Source organism: Microcebus murinus, chromosome 5 (genome assembly GCF_040939455.1).
Source record: "Microcebus murinus isolate Inina chromosome 5, M.murinus_Inina_mat1.0, whole genome shotgun sequence".
Lineage (NCBI taxonomy): Eukaryota > Metazoa > Chordata > Mammalia > Primates > Cheirogaleidae > Microcebus > Microcebus murinus.
Window position 1 is genome coordinate 81,647,013 of NC_134108.1, and position 25,962 is coordinate 81,672,974.

The 25,962-nt window shown below is 36.2% G+C and overlaps 1 protein-coding gene across 1 annotated transcript in view; it reads right to left on the minus strand.

Moving 5' to 3' along the window:
• Nucleotides 1-24,658, minus strand: part of COL19A1 (collagen type XIX alpha 1 chain) — a 312,839-nt gene extending 288,181 nt beyond the window's left edge. The window contains exons 1-2 of the mRNA XM_076003244.1: nucleotides 24,344-24,658; nucleotides 10,874-11,000 (exon numbers count right to left, since the gene is read on the minus strand). Coding sequence (XP_075859359.1) covers nucleotides 10,874-10,964 — 91 coding nt within the window. The 5' untranslated portion in view covers nucleotides 10,965-11,000; nucleotides 24,344-24,658. The remainder of the gene's footprint in view (nucleotides 1-10,873; nucleotides 11,001-24,343) is intronic.
• Between the last annotated feature and the right edge of the window lie 1,304 nt (nucleotides 24,659-25,962).

A 25,962-nucleotide genomic window follows, 5' to 3' on the forward strand; every position in this document is an offset into this window, starting at 1 on the left:
AAAAATAAAAATAATTCTTGCAAAATTTAAAAAATATCTAAATTCTGACCAAATTTTTATAATGACTATATGACTTTAATAAATAACATTACATTATTCACAACATATGTAGGGAAGCCCCAGTAGATGATTTGCAAAACAAATCATCTCAAGACAGTGGAAAGGGACTTCCCACTATGACACTTTGATAATGAGTGGAAGGTATGTTGGCCTACTGCCAAGTTGGAAACAGTATATATCTTACTTAAATTCTTTTGAGGACTAAGTGAATATATGATGATGTCAAAGTAATAAACCTGTCACTTTGAAATGAATGGAATTCAACATTTCCAGCAACATTTATGAAAGTATTTATCCACTAAAAGTCAATAGTTTATGAAAATCAAATGCCGTTTCATATCTTCAGAATACACGCTTTGATGTGAAAAGCCGAACAAAGCAAATTAAAACTAAATGTTAAAAATTTCAGAGTTTAAGGTGAAAAGCACAATCTGAATGCATGAGTCTTATGGATTCATTGCATAAAAATGGCAAGGCATTGGAAGTAGCTATCACAAGTTGGATATGTTAACTTAAGTATTAATGTGCACATTTTATTATAAAGTTAAGCACACCCTTGAGTAAAGGTGCATGTATCCTGAAGAGCTACAAATAAGAATCAATCATTCAAACATTCTGTCAGGTAGACAGAGGCATTCTGGACTATGGGAAAGGTAATGACTAAAATTTCACCACAAAAGATGCACTTCTTTATCCCTTCGTTCACTGATGGACATTTAGGTTGTTTCTATGTCTTGACTATTGTGAATAGTACTGTAATGAACATGGGAGTGTAGATATTATCTTTACTAGGTGGTGATTTCATCCCCTTTGGGAAAAACCAAAAAAGGGCATTTCTGGGTCATATGGTAGTTTTATTTTGAATTTCTTTAGGAACCTCCATACTGTTTTCGTAATAGTAGTACCAAGCTACATTTCCACCAACAGTGTGCTAGAGTTCCCTTTCCTCTATACCCTCACCAACATTTGTTATCTCTTGTCTTTTCTATAATAGCTGCCTTTGTGGGTGTGAGGTGATATCTTATAGTGGTTTTAATCTGCATTTCCCTTATGATTAGTGATGTTGAGTACCTTTTCATATACCTGATGGCCATCTTTATGTCTCCTTTGGAGAAATGTCTATCTAGGTCCTTTGCCCATTTGTTAATTGGGTTATTTGTTTTTCAGCTATTGAGTTGTAAGAGTTCTTTACATATTTTAGATAATGGTAATCCCTTATCAGACATGTGGTTTGCAATTTTTTTTTCCCAGCCCATAGGTTGCCTTTTCAATTTGTTGTTTCCTTTGCTTCAGAAAAGCTTTTTAGTTTGATGTAGTCTCATTTATTTATTATTCTTTTCATGTGATATCTAAAATCATTGCCAAGGCCAAGGTCAGGGAGCTTTTCCCTTATATTCTTTCTAGGAGTTTTATACTGTCAAGTCTGGTTTAGATCTTTTATACAATGGAATATTGTTCAGCCTTAAAAAAAGAAAAAGATCCTTCCATTTGCCACAATATGGATGGACCTAGAGAACGATATGCTAAGGAAATAAGCCAGACACAGAAAAAAAATATTGCCTGATCTCATTTATATGTAAAATATGTTTTTAAAAGAGCCCAAATACACAGGATAGAGAATGAAACAGCATTTACCATAAGTGGGAGGGGGGAGAGAATATGGGGACACGTGGCTCAAAGGATTCAAAATAGCAAATATGCAGGATGAACAGGTCAAGGGATCTAATGTACAAAAACATAGGACTAATAAAATACAATAAAATTGTAAGAGATTTTTAACTAAGAAGATTTTAGCTACTCATGTCACAAAAATATGTAACTATGTGAGATGATAGGTATGTTATTGTGCATCACTACAGTAACCATTTTACTATCAGTATGTATCCCATGACATTATGTTGTAGATGTCAAGTACACATATAAAATTTATTTTTTAAAAAAGGAATGTTTATGAAAATCAAAAAAATGTACTGCTTAGAAAACTTTAATCAACAGATTTTTTTTAAAGCAAATGCAAATGTCTTTAACAAATTCATGCTAATATGTTAATGATTGTCAGATCCACTTTCCCTCTGACTTGGCTTGAAGGACCTGTGCAACTTACGGGGTTGGAGGGGTATTGAAAGAAGCCAAAGGAAACAGAAAGGAAGGAGTCTAGGTCAGATCTGGGTATGATTTTATCTAGATTAGGTACAAATAAAATATATAATTATAAAAATATTTTTACCTCCTGAGCACCTAACAAGTCATCCAAGAGAAGTTAAGATCACATAGCCACTTAATGGCAGAGTTGAACCAAAACAAGTTTCCCATAAACCAACTTTTTTCCTCCCTTTGTATTGAACATTGCTCTTCAAATACATAAATTTTTATTTGTTTCTAGAATTGCAGGCACAATGGTATCAAATACATAATTTAAACAAAATAATAGCATACCTAAGAAACTCTCTCTGTTCTTTGGTAGAAATGTATTTTGCTTCCACCCTCAGTTCTAAACATGTGCTCAAAAAAAAAAAATCTCCCTTCCAGACACTTACAGACATACAAACAAAAATCATTTTTCCCCTAATCTCTAAATCCTTATACTATCTTTCTATCTACTTGTTTGGTCTCCTACTACATTGCTAAGCATTCTAATCTTGAGATCAGATCACATCTTTTGATTCATATTTTTCTTATAATTGTTCTAATATTTTCTACACTCATATAAAAGTCTTCAGTTTAATATAGTATTCATGGAAGACATTTTTTTTTAATTTAAAATTTTTTATTTGTATAATTTTAAGGAGTACAAGTACAATTTTGTTTCATGGATATATTGTGTAGTGGTGAAGTCTGGGTATTTTTTTTATTTCAGCATGTTATGGAGGTACAAATGTTACGGTTACTCATCTTGCTCTTGCCCCCCTCCCCCCTCAAGTCAGAGCTTCAAGCGTGACCATCCCCCGAAGGTGCATATCTCTCATTATGTATGTATACGCCCATGCCCTCCTCCCCCCTCCCACCTGCCTGACACCCAATAAATGTTATTCCTATATGTCTACTTAGGTGTTGATCAGTTAATACCAATTTGCTGGTGAGTACATGTGGTGCTTGTTTGTCCATTCTTGGGATACTTCACTTAGTAGAATGGCTTCCAGCTCTATCCAGGAATATACAAGAGGTGCTATATCACCATTGTTTCTTAAAGCTGAATAGTACTCCATGATATACCACATTTTATTGAAAGGCATGTTGAAGTCCTTCTTTTTCACTTTTTTTCTTATCATTCACTGAAAGCATGTTGAATTCTCTCCTTCTCCTCTCAAATAACTAAGAAGCCCAGACCAGTTAAAATACATTCTTTTGATTTTTAAGTTTTTGAACTGATTTGCCATGTAAAAGATTTGTGCATGTTACTACAGCTACATATACTGAAAATGGACTAGTCACTCTCTATGGCCACAGAGGCCTCTGGCCGTAGGCAAAGCCAAGAGGTGAGGTCAGTCCTTATACATTAGAAAGACAAAGGGGAAAAATCAAAGTTATAGGCATCATGAAAAATAAATGTAAATATGTTCTGTTATACTCTTTATGGTTTATTGAGGATTCTTAATATTACATTATTTATATACCACTTTACTACTGATTCCAGGGAAAGAAAATGTAATTTGTCTGGTGAATATATAATTTATTTTATATAATTTTAATTTTGCTAAAATGTACATATCTCCACATATATGCACTTTAATTATAATGTATTATGAATAATATAATATGGCAATATTCAATTAGCATGAATTAAGGCCTAATGAAAGGCACTAAAAGTTACATAGATTCAGAAGCCTACCTGTTCACTTGACACCAGGAAATAGTCCTGCAGGGCAAAGTTTGACCATCTCCTACCCCAAGAGGTCTCGCAGGGCATTTGTTGCTACAGTGATTATATCAGACTCTAAGTTCTAGTCTTTGACTTCGCAGGCTTACAAATCAGATTTTGACAGCATATGAGGCACAAATCCATTTCTCATCAGCATGTGCTCCCTACCTCATTCTCTTTACTCCAGTCTTCTGGCCTTGTGTGCTTTTTCTCCCACATGCCAAACATGCCCTGACTCAGAGCCTTGGCACTGACTGCTTTCCAGGCATTCATGTGCCTTGCTCTCTCCCTGCCTTTTTGTCTCTGCTTAAATGGTCCCGCATGAGGACAGCCTTCCCAGATCATTCTATGTAACGAACTCCTCATATCATATAGGATTACCAAATATAGCAAATAAAACACAGGGTTCCCAATGAAATTTGAATGTCAGATAATATTAAAAAATATTTTAGTATAATAATAATATACTTAATTATACTAAAATAACAGTATTTTAGTATAATAATAATAGTATTTTAATATAATAATATTTTAGTATAAAATATTTTAGTATAAGTATGTCCCATGCAATATTTGGAACATACTTACACTAGAAAATTATTCATTGTTTACCTAAACTTCAAATTTAACTGGGTGTCTTCTATTTTATCTGGCAACCCTATTCACACGCCCCACAATCTGTGAGGCCAGATATGATAGTAGCTTGGACTACAGAGATAACAGAGAAGATGGAAACGGGGAAAGGAATTTAGATACAAGAACTAACAGGACGTGATAATGGATTAAATCTAGGGAGGAAGGAGAGTAGACCTGCTTAGCTGGCTAAAGCTTTAGTTTACTGAAATGAATGCCACTAGAGAAATAAAAAGAAATTTAGCAAGGAGTAAATTAATCTGTAGTGGGACAGAGGAGGTGTTAGAAATGTTAACTTTGGGGTGCCATTAAGAAATTCAAACAGCAAAGATATTGAATGGGCAGTTTGAAACACAGGTATGGAACTCAAAAGAGAGGTCCAGGCTGTGAAGTACATTTGGGAGTGATAGATACATAAATTCTATTTAAAATCACTGGATGGATGAGATCACATGAGTAAGACAAGAAGAGAAGACGGACAAGAACTATCCCCTGAGAAACTGCAACGTTTCTCCCCTTGCCCATTATTCCTGCTTTGGTTTTCCTATTTCTTCATATCCTCAGAAGTAACACATATGAAATTATTATTACTCCATAAATGGATCAAAACAAAAGCCTGTAGGTGTTTTGGATTCTTTCAAAGCCTTCTTGTTGGACAGAGGGGAAAGCAGGTCTCTTCATTTTATTAATAGTTGCCCACAGGCCCCCTGTACACTGTATACTTTGCTGATACCTCTAATAAAGGAATATTGGGTATCCTAGGTAGGGAGAAAACTATTGGTTAAAAATTGGCAAAGTACATTGGACAAGAATATAACAAAAATAATATGGAAATGTGAACAAACAAGGAAAAAAATGGGGATATAGGTTTTTTTAAATTAGTATTTTTTCCAGCTTTATTGTGGTATGATTGGCAAATTAAAATTATATATATACTTAAAGTGTACGATGTGATATTTTGGTATATGTATGCATTGTAAAATGATTTACACATCCAACCTAATTAACATATCTATCACCTCACATAGTTCCCATTTTGTGTATGTGTGTGTCTGTGTGTGTGTCTGTGTGTATGGTAAGAACACTTGAGATACACTTTTTTAAAAATTTCAAATATATAATATATTATTAACTATAGTCATCATGTCCTACTTTAGAGTTCTAAAACTTATTCATTCTACAGCTTAAAGTTTGTACCCTTTGAACAATATCTCCCCCTACCCACCAGCCTCTGATAATCACCATTCCATACTGTTACCATAAATTTAAACTTTTTTTTTTAGATTCTACATATAAATGACAATGTGTAGTATTTATATTTGATGTCTGGCTTATTTCACTTCCTTCAGGTTCAACCACGTTGTCACAAACAGCAAGATTTCTTCTTTTCATACGGCTGACTATTTCATTATATAGCTAGTTAGCTAGATATAGATCTATAGGGATATCACATTTTCTTTATCCATTCATTTATTATAGGACATTTAAGCTGATTCTGTATCTTGGCTACTGTGAATAATGCTGCAATGAACATGGGAGTGCAAATACTTTTCAAGTTAGTGATTTTATTTTTTTGAATATATACCTCAAAGTATTTTAACTAACTTTCAGTTAGTTATCAGGTTTTTTTCTTCATTAATTCTTTAGTGTAGTATTTGCATTAGTGTTTTTTTAATTTCAGAATATTACAGGGGTACAAACATTTTGGTTACATATAATGTCTTTGCCTCGCCCAAGCCAGGGCTACAAGTATGTCCTTCCCCCATATAGTGAGCTCTGCATCCATTAATTGTGAGTTTACCTCTCCAACACTACCACATGATTGGCATGCAATGAATATTACTACCATGTGAACACCTTAGTGTTGATCAGTTAGTACCAATTTGATGGCGAGTACATGCGGTGCTTGTTTTTCCATTCTTGTGATACCTCACTTTGAAGGATGGGCTTAAGCTCCATCTAGGATAATATAAGAGGTGCAATCTCACCATTGTTTTTTGTAATTGAGTAGTATTCCATGGTATACATGTGACACATTTTATTAATCCACTCATACATTGATGGGCACTTGGGTTGTTTCCACATCTTTGCAGTTGTGAATTGTGCTGCCATAAACATTCGTGTGTACAAATGTCTTTCTTATAGAATGCCTTTTTTTCCTTTGAGTAGATGTCTAGTAATGGGATTCCTGGATCAAATGATATTTCTATTCTTAGCTCTTTAAGATATCTCCAAATTACTTTCCCCACCTCTCCCGTCTCACAAAAATCAACACACAATGGATAACAGACTTAAATCTAAAGCATGAAACCTTAAGAATTTTAGAAGAAAATGTTGGGAAAACTCTTATAGACATCAGCCTAGTCAAATAATTTATGAAGAAGACCCCCAAAGCAATCACAGCAGCAAACAAAAATAAATAAATGCGACCTGATCAAATTAAAAAACTTTAGCATAGCCAAGGAAACTATCATTAGAGCAAATAGAAAATCTACAGAATGGGAGAAAATATTTGCATTCTACAGATCCAATAAAAAGCTGATAACAAGAATCTACATAGAACTTAAGAAAATCAACAAGAAAAAACCAAACAAGACCATCAATAAATGAGCAAAGAATATGAACAGAAACTTTTCAAAAGAAGACAGAATAATGGCCAGCAAACATATAAAGATATTCTCAACCTCTCTAATCATTAGGGAAATGCAAATCAAAAGTACAATGAGATATCACCTAACTCCAGTGAGAATGGCCTTTATCAAAAAATCCCCAAACAACAAATGCTGGCATGGATGTGGAGAGATTGGAACACTCTTACACTGCTGGTAGGACTGCAAATTAGTACAACCCCTGTGGAAAGGAATACAGCTTTTTTAACAGAGAGGTCACAAAAGGTCACAGAACCTCCACTGCTTATCTTTGATCCAAAACTACTCATCCAAAGGAAAATACCTGGTTAGAAGCTATATTCTTTATCAAATCATTGTGAAGCTTTCCTCCACTTTCAAAATTTGTCAATATAAGATTTTTAAGATAGCACCATATTGAACCCAGGGAATTCTTAAAAACAAAATAAAATTCTCTATATGACAGCATACTTTTACTCTGAATTTAAGAGTCAAGTGTTTGTCAATTAGTAAGAGCCATATTTCAGAATAATAGTTTTACCTTGTAATTAATAGAAAACTAAATTAGAAAGGTTTATGTGTATAGTTTTAAGCCTAAATTTACAATCAGTTCAATCTAGACACTTAAGCTGAAGTTTTACCAGAAGTAAAAGAAAATTTGTTATTTAAATGTCATTCAGTTATTTCTATTTAGCTTACTTTTTCCCTCTGGCTTTCTATTTTTTATTATTTTTGATAATAATTAAGTACTTTTGCCTTAGAACAAATTATGAAAAGTAGAGGAAACTTTAATCATTTGGCACATAGGCTTCTATAATAGAGGAAACAGGTTTTAAGCAACTGATTAAAACAGGTTTTGAGATTATATTTTAATATGATTCTCTTCCCCACTTTCTCTTGACAATTGAGCTGAAACTATCACATTCAAACGGAAGTTCATTTTCGGTATGAAAATATACAAAAATGCCTTATTACATAATCTAGACATAATGGTAAAATTGATGAACAAATATGAAATGACTGAAATCTTAATATCTTCAAGATTTTAAAATTCAAGTTATAACTGAATTTCTCCATATTACTCTTAAATTCCAACCCGACTGGGACAATATTCCAAGTAATGGTTAAACATACCATAAAGTTAAAGTAAAGCAATTAAAAGACTCAATTCATCCTTCATATATTTAGGTTTAATAGTAAACTGTTGACAACCTCACAGACTCCAGAGCTGAAACCTTAGCCTCTCGCTCAGATTTGTTATATTTTATTTTTAGATGTAATCACTTCCCTCCGGTAAATGGTTAGTGACCACACGCGCAGGTCTGCACATGAGGAAACTAAAAAGGGAACCTTGCGCTGTGAATCAGATACCCAAGACATAAGAAGGGTCCCTTGCCAGGCTGTGCCCAGCGTGTCATATTCTTCAATAACCCCTTTGACAGTGCTGTGCTGACATTTTCAATTAATGTAACCGATACTCGAAGTTAAGCAATTTCCATGGCACGTTCAGTGCGTGTTGCTTCACGAGCACCTTCTACCAAATGGCATGACAAAAATCAACTCTTAATCTTTTTCTTCATTAATTTCCCTCAGTGCTTCATATTATGTGAATCTTGTTAGAGTTCAGATTAGTTCTGAATTCACGCTGTTAGGAAAATCTTTCAGAGAGCTTAATTGGGTAAAGTAAATTGGACCAGAATATATATATGCATTTAGGTAGTGCCATACACAGTGTAACCTGATTAAAGAACTGAGATGCCAAAGCTACTAAAGCAAAACATTCAGGTGAATCCCAAGATGGGGAAGTTTTAGTTATGCAAGAAAAGTTCTAGAGATCTGCTGTACAACTTCCACAGCACAGTACTGTTAACAATACTCTATTATACACTTAAAAATTTGTTAAGAGTGTAGGTCTCATGTTAAGTGTTCTTACAATTAATTTAAAAAAGTTAGAGCAAAAAATAAAGTAACATAACTAAAAGAAAAGAAAAGAAAAAATAAGATAAAAGGAGCCTAGTGGCATAAAATGCAAGATAACCAGCTGGGGTTGGGGGGGGGGGGAGAAAAAGAAAAAGGAAATGACAATTCTCCCAAAGGTGAGTGTTCTCTAAGTGTTTTCCTCAGATATCCTGCATTAAATTCACCTGGGGAGCTTGTTAAAGATCTAAATTACTGAATCCCACCCCAGCTTGACCTGCATAATGGGAATATGTGAGAGTGGGACTCCGAATCAAATCAGGTGATACTTATTCACGCTAAAACTGCAGAACCATTTATTTAGATCTTTCAAATCATTGTTATCGTCAAGAACATTTTTTATGCACTAGCATGTCGCTAAAAACTGTATCCTGCTCAATCAAAGATTCATTCTCCTTTCTAACTAAAAATGTCCTATTCTCTCTGATTAAATTGCAAAGCACATTACCCACTGTGTCTCAAAACGAAGAGACATAAAGAAATTCACAAGAGTAGCAACATTATCAGAATAAACTTGCATGCCCTATGTATTTCTTTTCTTTTTTTACATAGCTATAGTTGCGATGAGTCACTGCTAATTTATTTCTCACTGAAGAAAGAGTTTTTTCCCAAAACTATATGACAGCCACAGGATGTCTTGTACACAGCAATAGAATATTCAAACTTTCATATGGATTATTTTAGAAAATGCACCTCCTGCCAAATTAGTAAAAAAAAATCATAAAAACTTACATGACACTCTTAAAGACTTTTTGTTATATCTTTATAAGTAATTGTTATTTTATGTGTACCTCAAACTCAAAGTCTCTACTAGAGTGAGTTTATACCTGTTTAACAAACATTATTAAAGAAATATTCAAAAGATTAAGCACAATAAGACTCACAGTCTCAGAATACATCGTCACATGTGATCATCAGAATACATTATATTCGATCCATTGCGTAGAAAGAGAGGTGAAGTTTCTCTTTCCCTAGCAAATGGCTTCTCTTATGTGTTTAATTTAACTTTGTGAGAATTACACCTATGTCAGTAACTTATATATACTCAATGTTCAAGAAAAGTCTTCCTAATTAACCACATAATCAATTTTAAAAATCAGAGGTGGAAGTAAACATTTCAAATTGCCTTTAAGCCCTGTGGAAGTATTTATGAGAACACTGATAAATTTAACAATTGCAAATAAATATTGTCTGTTTAATTAAAAAAGTACTCTAAAGATCTGTCAACCTTTTATTTGCCTCATCTGAGAGACAACAAAACTGACATAATTAAACCACATTTCCTTTTACACCTCCTATTCTATTTTTCACTTTTCCCTAATTAAGATTAGATATGTCCTCATTAATCCTAATTAGTGATGCGTTTCCATACTTACAACTTTAATAAATAATACTTGAAGGGGAAAGGGAAAGATGTATAATGTTATATATACACACAGAGATGCATACATATATATTTATATTTGTAAATATCAATGACAAACAGGAAAGGCTAGTATATGAAAAAATATACATATGAAAAAATTAGGTAGTTTTGGATATTCTCAAACATCATGTGAAGGTCAAAGGGGAAAACAATGAATTATAATTTATCCTGTACTACTAGATTTAGCCTATGGCCTCTTCAACCTTAACAAGATTTGTTTTAATGATTTTTTTAATGATTTGAAGACTATAAATAACATTTAGTGATTAGGCAAAGAAGTGGCCTGGATACCTGGATTGTCCCTAACGGTCACGGAAGTGGAAGCAGGAAGCAGGAACACTGCCACCCAAAACCAAAGTTTCCAAGAGCCAGTGTGCTTCATCGTGCCTTGAAACCATGTGAACAAGTGGCCACAGATCTAAAACAGAAAACGAAATTCGAGTTAAGTTTATCATATGCCACTTCATTCATCATCTTCAGAAAACCCCCATCACCAAAGAGAAAAACAATAGATTTGTATATTGTATATTATCTATAATTATATAATAGGGTACATGATTATATCATATATCTAATTATGTATATTGATATATACCTTAATCTGTATGAAAGAGCTCTGAAAATATTTTCAGATTAGTTATCACTTAATTATCCATGTCAATACCACCTCCTCCTATAACTTAAATTTTCTCTTCTTTGAAATGTTTTTTAAAGCCACACCATTTACAATGATTTAATTTTTATTTAAAAACTGTGAAAAAATATACATAATATAAAACTTACATTCTTAACCATTTTTAAGTGTAAAGTTCAGTGAAATCAACTATCTCTACATTGATGTGCAACCATTGCTGTCACCCATCTGTAGAACTCTTCATCTTGCAAAGCTGAAACTGTGACTATAAAAATTAACTTCCCATTCTCCTTTCTCCCAGCCCCTCACAGCCATCATTATACTTGCTGTCTCTATGAATTTGACTTCTCTAGGTACTTCACATAAGCGGAATCATTCAGCATTTGTCTTTGTGTGATCTCATTTCACTTAAAGTATGTCCTCTGAAGTTTCCTCTATGTTATAGCATGTGTCAGAATTTCCTTCCTTTTTAAGACTGAATAATATTCCATTGTATGTACATACCACATTGTGCTTATCCATTCATTCATCAGTGAACATTTATGTTGCTCCCATCTTTTGACTGCTGTGAACTACACTGCTACGAACATGGATGTACAAATATCTATTTGAGTCCCTGCTTTAAATTCTTTTGGGTATATACCTAGAACCAGAGTGAAATTGTGGGATCATATGGTAGTTCTATTTTTAATTTTCTGATGAAAAACACCATACTGTTTTCCATAGCAGCCACACTATTTTCATTCCCACCAACAATGCACAAGGCCTCCAATTTCTCTACATCCTAGATAACAACTTGTTATTAATATTTTATTTCACTCTTTGATATTTGCCATCCATAATGTGTATGAGATGATATCTCCCTGTGGTTTTGATTTGCATTTCTCTAATTATCAGTGATGTCAAGCATATTTTCATGTGCCTATTGGCCATTTGTATATCTTCTTTGGAGATATGTCTATCCAAATCCTTTGCTCATTTTTTAATCTGGATGTTTGTTTTATTGCTGTTGAATTGTAGGAGTTCTTGATATGTTCTGGATTTTAACCCCACATCAGCTTTATGATTTGTAAATATTTTCTCTATTTGTTTGTCTTTTTACTCTATTTGTGTCCTTTGATGCACAGAAGTTCTTTATTTTATGTAGTATGTTTTACCTATTTTTGTTGCTTTTGATTTTTGCATTGTACAATATACAATGATACATATTTTTAAAGTATATTAAGTGATTCATATTTTCAAAGTATATTTTATTATTCATAATTCTGCTTTCTCTTATGAATATTACTTTTACATATTTTAGCTTGTCATTATGTTTTCTATAAACTTAACTATGTTGTTAAGTTTTAAACAATGAAGAAATGCCAATCATTGCTATTAGAGTGATTACTGCACATGTGACAAGTAATCTTTTCTTCTATTTAAAAAGAAAAACGGATATATGCAATGCCTACCTCTCCTGAGCCTGCCATTGGCATCATATTTAATATGAGTTTATTATCTTCCAGAATTGTTTGCCTTTCTGTATGTATATTTCTTCTCTATATGCATTAAAAGATTTAGTAAATAAAATCCTTGAAAGGAAAATTTTAAATCATTTAAATTAATTTTTGTAGTAAAATAACTAACATAAATTACAAGTAAAAATATTATGGCTCCCTAAGCATATTTGACAATTGTAGTATTACTAAAATAGCTATTCTAAGAGTTCTAAATATGCAAATAAATGTTATGCCACTTATTTGCCATCATTCAAAATGTAATCAAATTTGCCATCATTAAAAATGTAGTCAAATATAAAAGAATTTGTCATACCAGTGTCTAAATTCTATCAATAGAAATTCTAGAAAAAAACTAAGGCCACCACCATTGTTTGGTATTCTGTGTGTACCAAATAGCCTAAGATCAGCATTTTAAAATTAATTCAAGATTTCAGATCTTTCATAGCTAGAAGCAGCAGCAATTGCAATATTAAAACTGCATGTGTGGTTCTAAATATCAAACAGCTGGTTTATGCTATTTCTTTTGAATTTTCTCATCTAGATATAGTCCCAATCCTCATATGACTTTGCAAACTTATTCTAGCTATTACTTCAAGTTAGCTGGTAACTGTTAAAGAAATTAATTCTATTTCAAATAAATGACATCACAAATATTGATTTCATTTTTAGAGAAACCTGTGATTGTATTTAAACCAAAGTGATTCCTATTAGTTGATAAATTAGTACTTTGACATAGTATTTAAAATCAAGTCTTATATCTGGACTCTGCTACTTGTGAACAAGTTATTTAACTTCTTTAAGCCTTAATTTATTCATATTCAAACTGGAAATAATACTTGGACTAAATCATTTAATGCATAGAAAGTCTATAGTATAGGTCCTTGAACATAGTAAGTGTTCAAAAGGTACCTATTGTTTGCTGTACATATTAATAAACAATAATTAGTAAAAATTTACAGTTATACTTGCATCCTCTCCCTGAAGTAGATGATTTTTGAACAATGAAGAAATGCCAAAGCATCCTAGAAATTTATGTTCACTGAGGCTTTCTTCCCTGTTACAGCAACAAAGAACCAAAGTGCTATACAGCCATAGCATATGAATTCAATCTTGACATTTCCTAATTATTTCCTTGAGCCGCCTAGAGGATGATAGCACTTAGCTAAATCTCACTTATTTAAAGTGTTTACAGAATAAGATTTTATGGTTAGTTGAGTAAATGTTCTAGCTGTTGAAGGATTGCCATTCTACCACTCCACTGAAATGTCTCTCACCAAGTTTGGCAGGAACTTGAAAGAAGAATCCTTTTGTCTTCCTTTCTAACTTAATTCTTGCTGGCATTTCCAATAGCTGACTATTCCCTCCTTCCTGAAGCACTCACTCTTATTGGCCTCCCTCACCTGACACTCTCTGGGATTTCCTTCTAAATCTTCTTCTCAGACCTTTTTTCTATCTGATTTCTTAATATTGGGATCTATGAACCCTCCTATCCTCTCTAGAATGTCTCCCTAAGTGATGTCACCATTCTCTTGGCTTTAAATGATATCTGTAAGGTGATGAATCTAAAATTTACATCTCCCATCCAGTCCTTCTCTGAACTTTAGACTGTATAACCAGCTGCTTATTCAATATTTCCCCTTAGATATTGCCCAAATATCTATAACTAATACATCCACATTAAAGTCCTGATTTCCAATCACAACTTGTTCCTCTAATGCTCTTCCCAGACTCAGTAATTGCCAAATACTCATTGCTTAGCTCCCATTTATAAGCGAGAACATGCGGTATTTGGTTTTTTGTTCCTGTGTTGATTCACTTAGAATAATGGCCTCAAGTTCTAACCAACCTACTGCAAAAGACAATTTTCATTCTTTTTGATGGCTATGTAGTAGTCCATGGGTTCTGTGTGTGTATACACATATATGTACATATATGTGATTGAGATATAGATAGATAGATAGATAGATAGACAGACAGACACATATATACATTTTCTTTATCCACTCATCCGTTGGTGGGCACTTAGGTTCAGTCCATATCTTTGCAAGTTGTGATTTATGCTATGATAAACATACAGGTGCAGATATATTTCTTTGTAAAATGACTTCTTTCCCTTTGGGTAGATCCCCAGTAGTGAGATTGCTGGATTGAATAGATCTACTTTTGTTCTTTGATGAATCTCCATGTTGTTTATAGAAGTACTAGATTACATTTCCATCAATAGTGTATAAGCATACCCTTTTCACCACATCTGCACTAGCAACTATAGTTTTTTTGACTTTTTAATAATAGCCATTTTGACAGGGATAAGGTGATGTCTCATTGTGGTTTTAATTTGCATTTCCCTAATGATTAGTGATGTTGAGCATTTTTTCATGTGTTAGTTGGCCATTTGTTTCTCCTCCTTTGAAAAATGTTTATGTCCTTAGCCCACTTTTTAATGGGGTTATTTGTTTTTCTCATGCTGACTTGTTTGAGTTGCTTATAGATTCTAGATATTAGGCATTTGTTAGCTGTATAGGTTAAGAATTTTTTCTCCCATTCTGTGGGTCATTGATTTATGATCAACTCTGTTGATTACATCTTTCCTATGCAGAAGCTTTTTAGTTTAATTAAATCCCATTTGTTCATTTTGCTTTGTTGTTGTTTTGGGGGTCTTAGTCACAAATTCTTCACCTAAGCCAATATCAAAGATAGTTTTTCCTAGGTTTTCTTCTAATATTGTTATGGTTTGAGATCTTACATTTAAGTCTTTAATACATCTTGAGTTAATTTTTATAAATGGCAATAGCGAGGGATCCAGTTTCATTCTTCTGCCTCAGGCTATCCAATTTTCCCAGCAACATTCATTGAATCGATTGTCCTTTCCCCAGTGTATTCTTTTGTCTGCTTTGTCAACAATCAGTTGGTTGTAGATATTTGGCTTTATTTCTGGGTTCTCTATTTTATTGCATTGGTCTACGTGTCTACTTTTATACCAGTGAAATGCTGTTTTGGTTGCTATTGCCTTGTAGTATAATTTGAAGTTGGGTAATGTAATGCCTCCAAATTTGTTCTTTTTGCTTAGTATTGCTTTAGTTATTCATGCTCTTTTTTGGTTCCACATGAATTTTAGGGTTGTGTTTTATAATTCTGTGGAAAATGACAGCATTTTGACAAGAATTGCATTGAATCTGTAGATTGCTTTGGGCAGTGCGGACATTTTAACAATATTGATTAATCCAGGCCATGAGCATGGTATGCTTTTTCATTTGTTTGTGTCATCTATTATTTCTTTCATCAGTGTTTTATAGTTCTCCTTATAGAGATTTTTAACCTCCTTAGTTAAGTATATTCCAAGGTTGTCTTTTTATTTTTTGCAGCTATTGTAAATGTGATTGAGTTCTTGATTTGATTCTCAGCTTGTTTTTATTAGTGTATAGAAATGCTACTGATTTGTGTATGTTGATTTTATAACGTAAGAATTTACTAAATTTCATTTCTTAATTCTAGGATTCTTTCAGAGGAGTCTTTAGCATTTTCTAGGTATAAGATCATATTGTCAGCAAACAGGAATACTTTGACTTCCTCTTTTCCAATTTCCTTTTATTTCTTTTCTTGCCTGATTGCTCTGGCTAGGATTTCCAGTACTATGTTGAATAGAAGTGGTGAAAGTGGGCACCCTTGTCTTGTTCTAGTTCTTACGGGGAATGCTTTCAGCTTTTCCCATTCAGTATGATGCTGGAAGTAAGTTTGTTATATATGGATTTTATTTTCGAATCTGTGGTGATAATAATTTAATCTTTCTTTTATAATTCTTAAGACATTATAAGATCTTATATTTCAAGGGTCATTACCATGAATATTCTTTCTCTTTGTACATTGCTAAAATGTCTTTACTATTTGAAGTTTCTGTTGTTTAGATCCTGATTAAATAGAAATGTACTCCACTCAGCTAGGAACATTTGAAAAACGTTTTATCAAGGTCTCAAAATAAATCTTTGTATATGTTTTAAAAACACTTGTTCCAGATCTTAAACCTTGCTGGAGGCATTTTTCAGGGTTGGCCTCAACAAAACTGACAAGGGCAAAACTTCCGTTGGGGTCTTTATGAACCTCTCCTTTTTCCCCGAGCAGAAATCTCTTACCATCCCCAGATGCATGCTGTTCTCAGGCTGCTTCTTGCTGCCCTGAATGTAACCCTGCTGCCCTTCCTGGATTTCACAATTCTTGGCTTTGTCCACAACCTCCTTCCTCATCAAAACTTGCCAGGTTTCTATTCTGTCCCCTTAGGTCCCAGCTAGGTGATTATCAAGATAATTTTGTAAATGAATCCAAGCCAGTGCTATTGCAATTTTATGTGATGCTCTTTTCCAATAAAAGTTAAGCTTGGCCGGGCGCTGTGGCTCACGCCTGTAATCCTAGCTCTTGGGAGGCCGAGGCGGGCGGATTGCTCAAGGTCAGGAGTTCAAAACCAGCCTGAGCAAGAGCGAGACCCCGTCTCTACTATAAATAGAAAGAAATTAATTGGCCAACTGATATATATATAAAAAAAAAATTAGCCGGGCATGGTGGCACATGCCTGTAGTCCCAGCTACTCGGGAGGCTGAGGCAGGAGGATCGCTTGAGCCCAGGAGTTTGAGGTTGCTGTGAGCTAGGCTGACGCCATGGCACTCACTCTAGCCTGGACAACAAAGTGAGACTCTGTCTCAAAAAAAAAAAAAAAAAAAAAAAAAAAAAAAAAAAAAAAAAAGTTAAGCTCTAACAGAGATCTTTAATGCATTCCCAATGGAGTGACTAAAGTAGAACCTTAGAATAATATATGTGGACGCTGAGGTTTCTTAAGGCCCTCAAATCACTTTTTTCCAAACTTGTGCAAATATGGCTCACCATATATTTTAAGAAGGATATAGAGAATATCATTGCTATAATTTGGATGTGTCCCCCAAATTCCGTGTGTTGGGAACTTAATCCCTAATGCAACAATATGAAGAGGCGGGGCCTTTAAAAGGTGATTGTGTTAGTTACCATGACAGTGCATGATAAAAGCCCATTTGGCTCTCAGAGCACCCCTCTTGACCTGTGATGCCTTTTTGCCATGTTATGACACAGCAAGAAGGGCCTCATCAGATGCAGCTGGCCAATCCTGAACTTCTAGGCTCCAGAAGGATGAGCCAAAATAAACCTCTGTTCTTTATAAGTTATCCAGTCTATTGTTATTGTATCTATTGTATTCTGTTATAGAAACAGAAAATTAAGACAATTGGTCACACATGGTCTAATTTTCCGACATATAATTTGTTTTATATACGGTATTTTACTTTACTACTCATAATAACTTGCCAGGCAGCCATGGCTGCCCCTAACAATAGCAGGGTATTGCTCAAGAGGTCCACATACCATGCATGTAAATATTAGAAAGTTAAAAATAAATTTAATAACAATGATAAAAATACACTTTTTCCTTTTACCTCAGCATATACCTTCACAAAGACCTGAAAGTCCAGGCAGAGTTTAGAATTCAACAGAATAGACTGCATGGGATGAATTACCCTCTCACCTGAACCAAAATCTCATCCTTAATTTTTTTTTTTCATTCCTGGTTCCATCTGTAGCATGAAGGGCCTCACCCACACATATGTAAACAAGCCAATAAGTCTAAGGTCTGTCCACAGCACCTGCAAACAGCTGTCTTCATCATCCTTGGCCCTAGGAGTGTTCGCAACAGTTGCTTGGTCTTCCCCTAAGAAGATGGACCTAAGAAAGAGGTCTGCCAGGTTCTGCAGGGAGCTAATGGTCATTTGGTCAGGGAGTTTCAGGATTCCAGAAGCTCAGGCTTTGAGTAGCCAGGTACTCTTAGCTCTGTAGACTCCTAATGCTGAGAGCAAGTGCACATCCAGAGCAAGGATAAATGTAAATGCACTACTTAGAAGCCCTACTTCTAAAATGTAGGGCTCAAAGCAGGGACCTTCTTGCCTAGGCCTAACAGTGGTAGTAAAGACAGGTTCCCATTGTATAGATAAGAAACACTAAAGCTTGTAGAGAAATCTCAGAGCCTGACATTCAAGTCCAGGTCCACTTGATTAAAAAGCTTTTGCTGTTAAACTATAATGTTTACTATCAGGATTTAGGACATACCTACACACTTCCTCTGAAATTTTCCTCTATTTTCTATCAAGATTCTAACCAGATCCCAGACTCAGTGCTACAAAGTGCCAAAGTCATAATGGTAAATGTGCTCCACACACTGGTAGTCTTGAGCAAACAACATTTATGGAGTCTGTAAACTCTTTTAAATCATCCAGGCAGTCTTGCCTATCATTGATTTCTCATTGCCATGACAACAAAAAGATAATGTATATCTGAAGACCTGGCCCTGACCCCTACCCCTAACCCATTCTTCTCACCATCCTTTGCCAACTGGAATAATTCTGGACACAGGTTGGGTAAGGGAATAAAAGAGAAATCATTGTTCCTTCAACTTCTTTAATCCAGCTCTTGAAATATATAAGGCAACTATCAAAACTAAGAATATTGGAATTAGGACATAGGTTTTTGAAAAAATTTCTTATCAATCTATATTTGTGTCTAAAAAACACAAAAAGGACAGAAAGGAACATTAGGGAACTCTAATCATTAACATTAATTGTACATTGGGAATCTTTATCCTATTGATAGGGTGAGGTTTCTACTACGTGCCAGTCATTGGAATACAGCAGGGAGCAAAATAGGGGAAGTTGCTAGTGTCACTCTGGGCAGAGAGACCAAAAAAATAAAAAAACACACACATACATTATCCTTGAGAGACACGAGGAAGTAAAGAATAGCAGAATAAATAGTTAGGATGATGGAATGGTGGACGTGCTGGATAAGATGGTCAGGGCTTCTCAGCATAAACTTTTGAGTAAACCAAATCAAATCTGCCTGTGGAACATGAATAATTTTACTGTTACACCATCTAACATTTTATAATGCTCTTTCTACATCTTTGAAATCTGGTATTAGGTATAGGGTCAGAGTGTTAGAGCCAACACCAAAATAGAAAACAATATGAAAAAGAAAAGTTAAAGAAGAGAAAAAGAAGATAAAATAGAAAGGAATGCTAACTTACTTTACATAGGTTGTTGAATGAGCAACACAACATTTCAACTTTCAAAGCAGTAGGTTTAATGTGTTAAATGACTTAAAGAATCCATGTTTTCAGTGCATTTATTATAAAGAGAAATGCTGTGTGACTGATAGGGCATCAATTTTTAAATCAAAGCTTCTTGACCACCCTCAGAGTCCCTATACATAACTCCACCAGGAAAATCTGGTCATACTGTTATGAAGTGACACATTGTGTAAATAAGCAAAAACAACAGGTGTTATACATCTGTTCTTTCACAAATCTTTAGAATGTATCTTTAGTGAAGCTATCGTAGAGTCTATAAATTATTAGAGAAAACCAGCTGAAAAACCACACCTATAGTGTTAAAAATCCAAGCCAATAAGAGTTTAGGACTAGATCTAGCATTTTTTCTCAGTTTTGTCATGGACTGGAATAAGGAAATTGAAGTAAGTTTGCAGATATCTAAACCAAAGATCTAATCATTCTAGTGCGCTGCTCAAAAATTTCTGGTGGCTTTTCATTGTCTATTCCAAACTGAGGCACTCAAGACTCTTTTACTCATCTTCCAAGACTCATGTCTTGAATATCTCCTTCCAAACTAACTCTCCTCCATCAAATTATTTACAATTCCAAAAACATGCCAGGCTTCGCACATGCTTTTTTGGCTGCTGCAATGTCCGTCCAATCCTCTTCCATCTGGGGAATATTTACTCTACTTTCAACATGTATTTCAAATGCCATGTCCTTCATGAATTCTGTGAGAACCAGCCCAGGCAGAGTTTATCACTCACTGCCTTGTGATCTAACAGACCTCAGCACCCACTTCTGCTTCAGCAGAGTCTATACTACATTTTAATAATCCATTTACATGCTGTCTCTTCTCTGTATTGAACATCTTGGAGGAAAAAGATTGCATTTTATTCATCTGTGTTTTCTTTAAATTTGACATTTACTAGGTATTCGTGTGATCAATTTGTAGGATGAATTTAGTCTAAGGCAATACATTTGTACTAAAATCCAACAAATGAAAGGTTAGGAACTACCAAGGAATATATCCAGATATGGACTTAACATTTGTAAAAGGATATGTATAGTAAAGAATTCTAGAGAAATGTGGGAAAAATCACTAAAAGAAGGCTCAGCAAACATAATTTCAGTTACTTAGTGAGACAAAAATAGTATGATTGAAGTTGCTCTCTGCCTCTACAGAAAACATATTCCCTGGTTCCTAATGTTTGTACTACTCTAAAACTGACCCGTTCTATCACATTTATTCAAAGTTCTACAGTTTTTCTCCTGTCACTTCAAAACTAGTACTTATTGCCAGAGGGTCTTAAACTTTAGGTTCCCTTTGAGCATGCTTAATTGATTCTTTCGGTTCTCAACAACTTGTCTGTTTTATTGACTCAGTTCTCTGAACTAGAGTTGTTTCCATCAACTTTTCTCAATTTCCACCATCACAATGAACCTATATTGTTTTTCTGATTACAATTCTCTAGCTCTGCTTCCCAAAGATATATCTATATCAATCATCTAAAGTCACCTAAAATTTTAAATTAATATATAGCATATATATTTTTTTTCCTAATTCATTCACTCTTCCTAATTTTTCCCTTTGAAGGGCTCTACTAGCTTTCTGACCTAATCATCTAACAGCCTCACAATTATCTTTGACTTTTCTCAAAGACAGGGGGTCAGAAACACTTTGTGCTTCACAACCTATGCATGGATAAGACAGGCCTAATTGTCTACTCTGCATTGACCATCTTTCTATCAAATTCAACATGCAACTTCCTCACCTGATTATCTTATTAGTAGCCTATAAAATAACACCCTAAAAAGCCCATTACCTCTTAGCTGCTCCTTTCCCAATCTCTCCTTGGCAGGTGCTATCTGCTCTCCTCATCTCAGATTTCACCCCCGCTTGGATTTTCTGTCTTATCAGGCACATGACTGCTCACTCCCACCTCTAAGCCTTCACACATACCATTCCTTCTGCCTGGAATGCCCTCCCTACTGGCTCTCTTCTGCTAAGCCTAGTTTTTCTCTGCCTGCTTAAGATATACATTCTCAATACGGTCTGCCTTGGATAACTCAGCTCTGGTCCCATTCATTCTGCTTTTTTTTTTCCAGCATCTTTTCAGGGTTCTATATTAGCATCTCTATAGCCCTGCTTCTTTGTATTTCTATTTATCTTTCATTTTTCATTTGAATTTGCATTTACGATGCCAATTAACTACACCACCATGGTTTCTAACTCCGTATCTTCCTCTGCCTCTAGAACCATCCACTCTGTGTACTCACTTGGCATTTTTGCCTGCTGGAGAAAATGAACTAAAATTGCAGCAGGAGTGATTAAATGGAAAGTAGATGGAAAATTTCCATTTCTGGAAAATACCATCGGCTCCCATCTGTTTTGGATGGTTTCCTTGGATGAGAATGATTCAGATATAGAGATGGTGTCCCAATTGTGATAATAATCACATTTTTTTCCCCACCTTTTTGCTCTTTCTCAGACTTGTCCATTTCTGTTTGAGGTTTTCCAGGAAACCCCACTTCATTTCCTTACCACTCTGAGAACTCAGGCTGGACAAAACCTCATGGATGCACCTGCCAGTTATTTTCTCCATTTTGGATCCCCTAGGGAGAGAACAAATTTTCCACCCCTGGAGGTCACTGTTCTCTTTTTCACCCCGAAGAGATATTTCTACCCAAAGAACCCTATCATCCCTCCTTAGGAAGGGGCATTTATGCATGGTTTGCACCATCCAAACACCTAAACATCTCAGCTCCTCATTTGCAGGCACCTATCAAAGATCACTCTGCTTAGACAGGATCCTACAGGTTTTGCTCCACTCATCAGCAAGGAGATACTGAAAGTCCACACATCTGAGAAGGGGTGTTTTTCTTTTCTTTACTTTCTTAAGGAATTACAGTAGTGCTTGATTTGGGCAAGAGGAGAGACATCAGCGTTCTCCCTTATTTTGGTGAGGATTAAGGGTGGGTATTGGAGTGCCTTTAGTTTATCCCCGCCATTTTCAGGCAGATGCAAATGCCTCTCCAGGTGCTCTGATCATCCTCACACCTTGTTCCTCCTCAAACTTCTCCTCCAAGGAGAGAAGATGAGCCTAAGTAGTCTTGGAACTGGGGGTGGGAAGAGGCAGTGAAATGAATTTCCTTTACCCTCCCATCATCTCCCACCCTCAAGCTGTGGCTCACAGTCACTCACTGCCTCTATTCCTGGATTGTTCTATTAAAACTGTGCATTTTCGGCATTCCGGGCCCTGCTCCTTTTGCTCTCCAGTGCACTGTCCCCTGAGGCTGCAGTGTATTCTGGTACCTTCTTCCTTTTCACCTTTTCACTCAGTGGAGCTCCTCTGGGGCTCCTGTATAACCCGGCCTGTCCGCCAGCTCCTGTGCCCAGCCCCTCGCCTGCGTCTCGCTCCCTCAGTCGCCTACCGGGCGTTCGGCTTGCACGCCTACCTGCTCACAGGGAGCTAGCGTGCCCGAGGGCGTGCTTGGTTCCGGGCCAACAAACTTCCTCGGGACCCTGCAGCGCCCTGGCTGGGCCGCGTGGCGCCGCCCCCCTCCTCACCGCCGGGTTGGTGGCAGCGCCCGCGCGCTCACGGCAGTGGCGGCTGGCTCCTCACAGCCGAGGCGGCGGCGGCGGAGGAAGGGGGCCGCGTCCTCCCCGCGCCCTGACCGGGAAGTTCCTGCAGCGGCGGCAGCGGCGGCGAGGACTGCGGGGACGGCGGCGGCGCGGGGTCCGGCCGCGCTGCGCATGCTGCAGGGTAATTAAGGAGCAGGGCTGGACGCTCCGGGACTACGGGGCCGGGGTGGCTGGAGTCCCGGGATCCCCGCCCGCGCCCGCGCCCGCGCCGCCCCCAGGCAGCCGCACTCGGGAGAAAAACCCGCATGTCAGAATAGGTGACCCGGGCCGGAGAGCAGGGCGCCGGAACCTCGCGTCTCGCAGCGGGCTCCCCTGAACTGCCCCTCTCCCGCGCTTCCAGGGGGGTGACATAGTCTCCACAGGAAAAAAATAAAAATAAAAAATAGCAGAAGGTCTCAGGGCATGAATTTGTATTGAGTTTGTTTTGTGCCTTTAACCCCACAGATTTTTTTTTCTGATATATTTGACGTCTCTTCTCACCCGCATCAGCAGTGCTCATAGTTCTGCTTCCCAAACACACATAGCCCCCCCCCCAAAAAAAAAGATAACCCACCTAGAACTAAAGTGCAACGCATGCAGCCTGCATTATGTGAACATATGAAAACCAACTACACTATATGGAGCGTAAGGAAGTGGCCATATCGCGCCAAGCGTTTTTGGTCCCGTCCCTGAGGTACCTATGGGAATGTTAAATTGCAGGTGTGCGCTATTTACCCACCTAAATGCATTTCCACGTATAGCTGAGTGAAAACTTGGAAAGCAGATGCACGCGAATGACCAGACACATGAGCAGAGGACACAGCCCGGGCATGTGTGAGAGAGAGAGAGCAAGTGGAAGGGCCCGTCGCAGAGCCGCGCAGCTTACCTTGAATTTGCGTTGGAGCCCCTCAGAGGCGCGGTGGAGTCCGGACAGGGCTGCGTCGCCGCCGAGGAGAGGCCGGAGTTAGATCCCTGCGAGTGGGGAAGGGGGACGCATCTCTGCCCTTATTAGTCTCTCCCGGTGTGACCCTCCCACTCCACGAGGACGGAGGACTCCGCAAGACAGTACTCCGCCAACTCATGCACAGGTTTCCCTTAATTACAGCAGTGTCGCCTCAGAGCTGGGAATAACAACGCCTTGAGAGGTTTATGTTTTACTAGCAGTTTCTGACACAATGACGGTTGGATGCAGATGCTTAAGAGTGTCTCTCACTTCTGATTAGGAAGAAGTGTCTTCAAAGTACTATTGTATGTGGCATACGTTCACAGGTAAATAATTGGCTTTTTTAATAGTTGAGCTAAAAAGGGTATCATTTAGGTTTCATTTTTTTCACTTTGATTTCAGGAGTTTTACATAAAGTTAATTAAGAGAGCCTGTTCCTCACCCCTACACCCCCCTTCTAATCATGCTCATGTATACAGGTTTGTGCGGCTTGGTTTGTCTCAGAGTTCACAAAAGTATTTTGTGATTTTAAATATCATATCTTTCCATGGAATGGTGCTACAAATCTTGGCTTTTGACCCCTTTGGGATCCTGTTGAATATGTGAAGGTGTTATTTTTCTGCAGATTTCTGTGTAGGGGTGTGTGTGTGTATGTGTGTGTGTGTGTATGTGTGTGTGGAGAGAAAGGGAAATAATATATATATATTTCAAGGCATGTATAGTAGGTATATGTACATATATAGCAGCTATATATGTAAATTTATAAATATATATACACATATAGTAGTATAATATACACTATATATGTGTGTATATATGAAAATAAAATCATTATAGAATTAAGAAAAGTAAGCCAGGTGTTAAAAAACAGATAAATTGGTTTAATGTCTTTTAATTCAGTATTGCCACAGTAGAAGAAATAGGATAAATTATATTACTGAGCCACAATGGTGAAAATCATTAAGCTTGAAAGTTTCCTTGGAACCATAGAAATAAGCTTCACATATCAGAGCTCATAGATCAGGGAATAAATCAAATCAGACTGGCAAAAAATAAAGATGCTAAGAAAAATTTTAAAAGATAGCTCATTTCCACTTCATTGGAGTGAAACTATAAAAGTATCACTAGTGATTTTTAAAACTGTCCTTCATCCTAATCAAAATACCTACAAGTTTTAGAGTCTTGCATACATAGTGATGCACCATGTTTATATGTTAGGATTTATAACCACCTGATATGTTTCCTTCTCACATGATTTTCACCACTAATTTTTGGTTGACTGTGGAAAGAGGCCAAGCAGGGAGCCTATCACATGAGTCATGCTACTCAAATGGCCATTTGAAAAATATGATTCATAAACCTTCATTAGACTTTTGGTGATCATTTTCTATTTTTTAAGAAGTATTATCCCTATTTGAATTTTTTTCTGTCTAAGCAATGGTACTTTATGCTAGTGAATTGAACTAATCATTCAGGATTTATTTCTTAGACTGTTAAATTCACCTTATTTATGTTAAATTGATACTATTTAAAATAAACCTTTAAAATTACATAACAGGAAG